This window comes from Nothoprocta perdicaria, unplaced genomic scaffold (genome assembly GCF_003342845.1).
Source record: "Nothoprocta perdicaria isolate Ctin4 unplaced genomic scaffold, notPer1 scaffold_317, whole genome shotgun sequence".
NCBI classification, from domain to species: domain Eukaryota; kingdom Metazoa; phylum Chordata; class Aves; order Tinamiformes; family Tinamidae; genus Nothoprocta; species Nothoprocta perdicaria.
In genome coordinates this window covers 631,955-637,750 of record NW_020455552.1, presented here as the reverse complement: position 1 = coordinate 637,750, position 5,796 = coordinate 631,955, and the positions used below count along the sequence as shown (strand labels likewise).

General features: G+C 66.9%; 1 protein-coding gene across 1 annotated transcript in view; it reads left to right on the top strand.

Annotated features, from left to right (window-relative positions):
* THOC5 (THO complex 5) overlaps positions 1 to 4,590 on the top strand; it is a 6,694-nt gene extending 2,104 nt beyond the window's left edge. Inside the window, exons 6-17 of the mRNA XM_026042879.1 lie at positions 51 to 128; positions 227 to 267; positions 579 to 678; positions 956 to 1,064; positions 1,630 to 1,731; positions 1,987 to 2,083; positions 2,418 to 2,532; positions 3,156 to 3,259; positions 3,343 to 3,430; positions 3,692 to 3,807; positions 4,000 to 4,190; positions 4,402 to 4,590. Of these exons, the coding sequence (XP_025898664.1) occupies positions 51 to 128; positions 227 to 267; positions 579 to 678; positions 956 to 1,064; positions 1,630 to 1,731; positions 1,987 to 2,083; positions 2,418 to 2,532; positions 3,156 to 3,259; positions 3,343 to 3,430; positions 3,692 to 3,807; positions 4,000 to 4,190; positions 4,402 to 4,465 (1,205 nt within the window). The 3' untranslated portion in view covers positions 4,466 to 4,590. The remainder of the gene's footprint in view (positions 1 to 50; positions 129 to 226; positions 268 to 578; positions 679 to 955; positions 1,065 to 1,629; positions 1,732 to 1,986; positions 2,084 to 2,417; positions 2,533 to 3,155; positions 3,260 to 3,342; positions 3,431 to 3,691; positions 3,808 to 3,999; positions 4,191 to 4,401) is intronic.
* The last annotated feature ends 1,206 nt before the right edge of the window (positions 4,591 to 5,796 follow it).

The window sequence follows — 5,796 nt, the reverse complement described above, 5'->3', positions numbered from 1 at the left end:
GAGCGCGCCGGCGTCGCCGCGAGCCGTGCCCGTCTCCCGTTTCCGCGCAGACAAGAAGCTCGTTGTGGCCATTGAGGGGAGCGTGGAGGAAGCCAAGGCCCTGTACAAGCCGCCCGAGGACTCGCAGGGTGAGTTGGGTGCTGCGGCGGGGGCACCCCCGAGCAGTGGGTCCCGTCCCTGCCTGTCTGTATTCTGGGTGYTTGTTTATGGCCCCCTCTCTGTGCAGATGACGAGAGCGATTCGGACGCGGAAGAGGAGCAGACCACGGTAAGGGGCAGCGCTGGGCTCCTCCCCGGGTGCCACGTGGGCCGGGGAAACCTGCGCCCGCTCCCGGCTACACGCTGCGGGGACACAGACCCGAGTGGCTCCTGGAGCTGCTCTGCCCTGGCTGCTGCTGGGGCTCGTCCGCCCTCCCCGCATGGGCATCAAGGCACCGGAGCCAAGGGCCGGAAGGAAATGAAACGGGAGCCGTGGGACAGGGGGTTTGGAGGCGCTGGGCTCGGGCAGCGCCTCGTCCTCGCGCCGGGAGTCGCGGCCGCGGTGTCCCCGCGCTGAGGGCTGCGCGCGGCTCCCCGCAGAAGCGGCGCCGGCCCACGCTGGGCGTGCAGCTGGACGACAAGCGCAAGGAGATGCTCAAGCGCCACCCGCTCTGCGTCACCCTCGACCTGAAGTGCAAAGGTGAGCGCGCCGCGCTCCCTGCTCTCAGCACCCTAAGGTGCAGAGCGGGGGAGTCTGGGGGCGGTTTCACCCTCAGCAGTCAGGTGCAGGCAGGTCACTTTGGTGCCTGGTGGCTGCCCCCAGGGCAATGTTGGTGACAGCTCTGGGTTGCCACTCAGTTCTGTTCAGCACAGAGGCAGGAGAAGAGCGTGGATATCCCCATCCCCTGGGATATCCCCAGGGAGCGCTGAGCTCCGGGCGCAGAGAAAAGCCCCATTGCCTCCTTCTCTTGGCACAGATGAGAACGTGCTCCAACTGACCTTCTATTACCTGTTGAACCTCAACATCATGACGGTGAAAGCCAAGGTGACCACGGCTGTCGAGCTGACCACCCCCGTCAGCGCCGGGTGAGGAGAGCCCCCGCGCTGGGACACGGTCTGTGTTCCACGCCCCGGAGCTCGAGCGGGAGCCCTCGTGTCCTGCTGGTCCGCAGGGTCCTGCCTGGCTCTGAGGTGACCCCATTGACAGAGGGAAGCACAAGCAGGGCCTCCCCTTCCCTTTGGGCTTCTCTTTGCTGTGGGCACCTGTAAAACCCGGGGCAGGCAGGTGTCCAGCTGCTCTGAGSCTTGAGCCGGAGCTCTGGCTCCCTGGGTGGTAAATGGCAGCTGGGCCCAGCCCTGTGTGCGTGGGATTTGTTTTCTGCCTGCCCAGAGCATCATCAGTCAGTGTCAGAGTTAATGCACTGAACTTAACTGCCCTGTTAATCACRCTGAGGTCTGTGAGCAGCTCCCTGGAACATTGTGCCCTGTGATCTCTAAMTTCCTTACAGCCAGGAAGGAGAGGGATCTCTTTCCGGCTTGTTTGTGGAGCATAATCTGGTTTTCCAGATGCAGAGCCTCTTTATGGCTGCTGCAGAGACACGCAGAGGCTAATGAATGATTAACCTCCTCTCCCTCCTCTTCCTCCTGCCAGAGACCTGCTGTCCCCAGATTCCCTGCTGAGCTGCCTGTACCCGGGAGACCACGGGAAGAAAACGCCCAACCCTGCCAACCAGTTCCAGTTCGATAAAGTGGGGTGAGTCGGTCCCGCTGCCASCCGAGTGGCCACAGCCTGGCACTGCTGTCCCTTTGTGGGCCTGGCTTGTCCCTCCGCGGGGTGGCTTGGAGCCTGCAGCCCCCTGAGCCTGGCTCTTGGGTGCCCTTCTCCACAATGGCCGGGCGAGTTAGGTGCCTCTTTGGTGGCCCCCTGGCCTGCCAGGGTGTCGGGGTAGCGCGGCCCCGATGCCCCTGCGGTCACGGCTGCGCTAACCCTTCCTCTCTGCTCCCGCAGCATCGTCACCTTGAGCGACTACATGACGGAGCTGGGGCACCCCTACGTGTGGGTGCAGAAGCTGGGCGGCCTCCACTTCCCCAAGGAGCAGCCTCAGGTACCCTGCACGGCCGTTCCTCCCCTTGCCCACCCACCAAGGGGTGCCTGGGGGTGCTGGGGACAGTTACATCCCCCTTGCTCTMTCCCCCCCAAACCTCTGGTGCCCGGTGGGTGACCTTGGTCGGGTCACAGCAGCACCAGGTCTGGGATGGGTCAGTGTGGTCGGTTTGTGCTGCTGCATTTTGCCTCCTGTGCACGGCGGCCGGGGCCAGTCACGCTTACTGAGGCTGAGCAGCGGGTTGAGGGCAGCGCCCCGAGCGCTCGCCCGTCCCCCTGGGCGGGAGGGACGTCCCCAGCGGAGGGCCCGCCGGTGACACCCCCCGTGCCCGCAGCACACGGTGCCCGCGGACAACTTGCTGAGCGCCAGCCACATGGAGATGACGGTGAAGCTGCTGCGCGCGAGGCTGCAGTCGCGCCTGGCCCTGCACAAGCAGTTCGCGTCGCTGGGTGAGTGCCCGGTCCCTGCGCACGGGCTGGGCAGCCGCAGGGTCCCCAAGCGTGGGAGTGGGGACCGGGGCCCCCTCGGGTGTCACAGATCCCTCTGCCCCCTTCATTTCTCGCGTGCGGGCACAGGGGTGTTGGGGGTCCTCCACACCTCACTATAGGGCTGTGCTTCCAGCCTGGGTCCAAATGCCACCAGAGTGTCCCCAGGCAGGCCACAGCGAGTGTCACTGCAGTGCCACTGCCAGCCCTCCCGACTGTCCCCTGGGCCCTGGCAGTGGAGCGGGGTGATAAGGACGTGGCCGAGGGAGGACGGTCCCCCTCGYAGCATGTTTGAGGCTGCCCTGGTCCGGCCCGTGAGCTTGGTGCCGGGGATCCGTGCAGGCCCCGGTGGCAGCTGAGCTGTCACCAGAAGAGCTGGGTGCCACAAGCAGGCCAGGCACAGGCCCTGTGGGGTGACACCTGTGACTGATCCGCTGCTGTCTGGGCATGCGGGGCTGTGCTGGGGGGCAGCTCATGTCTCTAGGACAAGGTTTTGCATCCCCTGGAGCGTCCCTGTCCCCAAGCACGAGGGTGAGATGGCCGGCGCCAGCCCTCGCCCGCTCACACCGCCTTGTCCCCCGTTGCAGAGCACGGCGTGGTGCCCGTGTCCAGCGAGTGCCAGCACCTCTTCCCTGCCAAGATCGTCTCACGGCTGGTCAAGTGGGCGGCCATCTCCTAYGAGGAGTACGCGGTGGGTGCCCCGCGCCGGCCCCGGCACCCTGCGCGCTGCCCGGCCCCGCGCCCGCTCACGCGGCCCGCGGCCACCCCGTGCAGGAACTGCCCTACACCAAGGACGTGCTGGAGGCCGGCCTGGCTGAGGACACTCACCTCTATTACATGGCGCTCATTGAGCGGGGCACAGGTAGGCGCCTTCCTTGGCCCCAGCGGCTCCTCGTTCCCGTTCCTGTGCCTTCTCCCTGCTCGGAAACCAAGGAGGGACTTGAGAGGCTGGTGGCTGTGCCCAAAGGTTGCAGGACAGGGCAGGGAGCCAGTGTCCCATTTGTGAGGGTGGCCTCCCAGCCTCCTCCGYGCTGCCATGCTGGCCGGTCCCCACCTTGTGGGGCGTCTTTCCGGGGTGTCCCCGAGGGCAGGGGCCCTGCGTGACGTTTCTCCGCGCGCTCAGCCAAGCTCCAGGCCGCCGTGGTGCTCAACCCCGGCTACTCCACCCTGCCGCCCATCTTCAGCCTGTGCCTCAACTGGAAGGGGGAGCGCACCGGCGGCATCGACGACAACATCCGGGTGAGCCCGCGGCTTTGGCCCGCAGCCCTTTTSCTTTTGTGGCCCTAGGGAGGCGGCCACCGGGGTGAGGTGGGAGCCAGGTAGGGCCTGCGAGTGGCCACCGAGGCTGCACATCATTTAGGCCCTGGGTGCTGATCCAGGCTTGGGGGCAGAGCTGGGGATGGGTGGTGCTGACGCCTCTGCTTGTACCAGGCCATGGAGAGCGAGGTGAACGTGAGCTACAAGGAGCTGTGGGGGCCCAAACCTGGCTACCAGCTGCTCACCAACCAGCTGCAGCGCCTCTGCATGGTGCTCGACGTCTACCTGGAGACGGAGGCGCACGACCCCAGCGTGGAGGGGCCCAAGGAGTTCCCCCAGGAGAAGATGTGTCTGCGCCTCGTCAGGTGAGAGCGGGTGCCGTGGGGCGCCCCAGGGTGGTGCCCCCCCGCCCTCCGTGCAGGCGGGAGCTGGCGGGGGTGAAGGTGCCCGCAGGAGTCCCGGCAGCTTCGGCTCTGCCTGGCCTGGCGCTGCGGCTCCGTCCTGCTGCCAGGCGAGGGTCTCGCTTGAAGGCAGAGCCGTGCGTGGGTGACGGGCTCCCTCCTGCCTCTGTCCTAGGGGACCCACCCGCATGAAGCCCTTCAAGTTCAACTACCCCCAGGGCTTCTTCAGTCACCGCTGACGGCCCCAGGCGCTCCTGCCTGGGCTCTGCGCCGCCTCTGGGCTCATCCGGGCCAAGGAATCGGCCCATCCTGCCRTTTCAGTTGCTTTCCCGAGGTTTTGTATCCCAATGGAATAAATTCTGGACTGAAGGGGAAGCGCCTGTGTGCCATGTGTGCAGCCAGCCTGAGCCGCACTGGGRGTGCCCGCGGGGGCAGGAGGGGGCTCTCCCTTGTGTGTCTGTCASTGTCCCCGGGTTGCCAGCGCTGTCCCTGCCCGCACCTTTCTCCTGGGGGCTGGAAAGCTGCCCTGGGCGGCAGGGGAGGCTCCTGCGGTGGCTCCGCTCGCGCTGGGCGGCGCTGCCTGGCCCCTTGTCCCCCCCGGGGGCTGTGGCCCCCCCAGCTCTTGGGCTTGCGTGAGCTTTGCTGTGTGCTGGGAGCCTCGYCAGCCTCTGCGCCTCCCTCGGCCCCGCGCCGGCTCTGTCACCCTGAGCCGGGAGGCCAAAAATAGCCCCGAGCCGGCRCCGCAGCCGGCGCCTCTCCTCATCCCCATCTCCTTGGCACAAATAGCCCCAAATGGCCCAAAATGGGGAGGGGAGCCCTGGGTACCCCTAGAGTCCCCCTTGCTGTGCTTGTGGGTCCTTCCTCCTCTGGCCGCCTCCCCAGCGTGGSTGAGACCCGGCTCCCTGGCCAGGGTCCCTGAGCCCCCTTGGGGCTGCTCCTGGGGGGATCCCTGCTGGACACCTGGCACCGCGGCTCTTCTGACCCCAATTCCCCATCCCTCCTGCCTCTCCCCATGGGGCTGAACCCACCGTCCGCCAACCCGGGCTCCCGGCCGGCTTGAGCCCCTGCGGGCCCCATGGGAGCCCTACTGTGAGTAGAGAAGACCCGACCCCCCGCTGCCTCCCCCGCAGCGACGAGGACAGCCGTGTCTCTAAGCACTTTATTGGGTTATTGCACATAAGCAACTGAGGGTGGACGCGGGTCTCCTGGTGCACGTGGCGATGTGGGGAGCATCTCCGCGCGGTGCCCAGCCCGYTCCACCCAAGCCAGCCCCAGCCTGCGGCGCCGCGCGGAGGGGACGGGCCCTCGGGGCTCCGCGGGCCTCATTGCACGTACCTTAAATAAATGCACTTATCGGAGAAGGGCAGCCGGCTCCCGGCGGGGCCGGCGCCGTCGTTATACTTCAAGTGTTTAAATGTGGCGCTCTGCGTGTGTCGCGTTCGGCTACAGAAGCAATCGGGACGCCCCCCGGAGCAGGGCGGCTGGGGACCGTGTCTCTCGCGCAAACGTTGCTCAAGGCCCGGCTCGGCGCGCGAGCCCTCTCCTGCCCTCGCCGGGAGGGCGGCCRAGC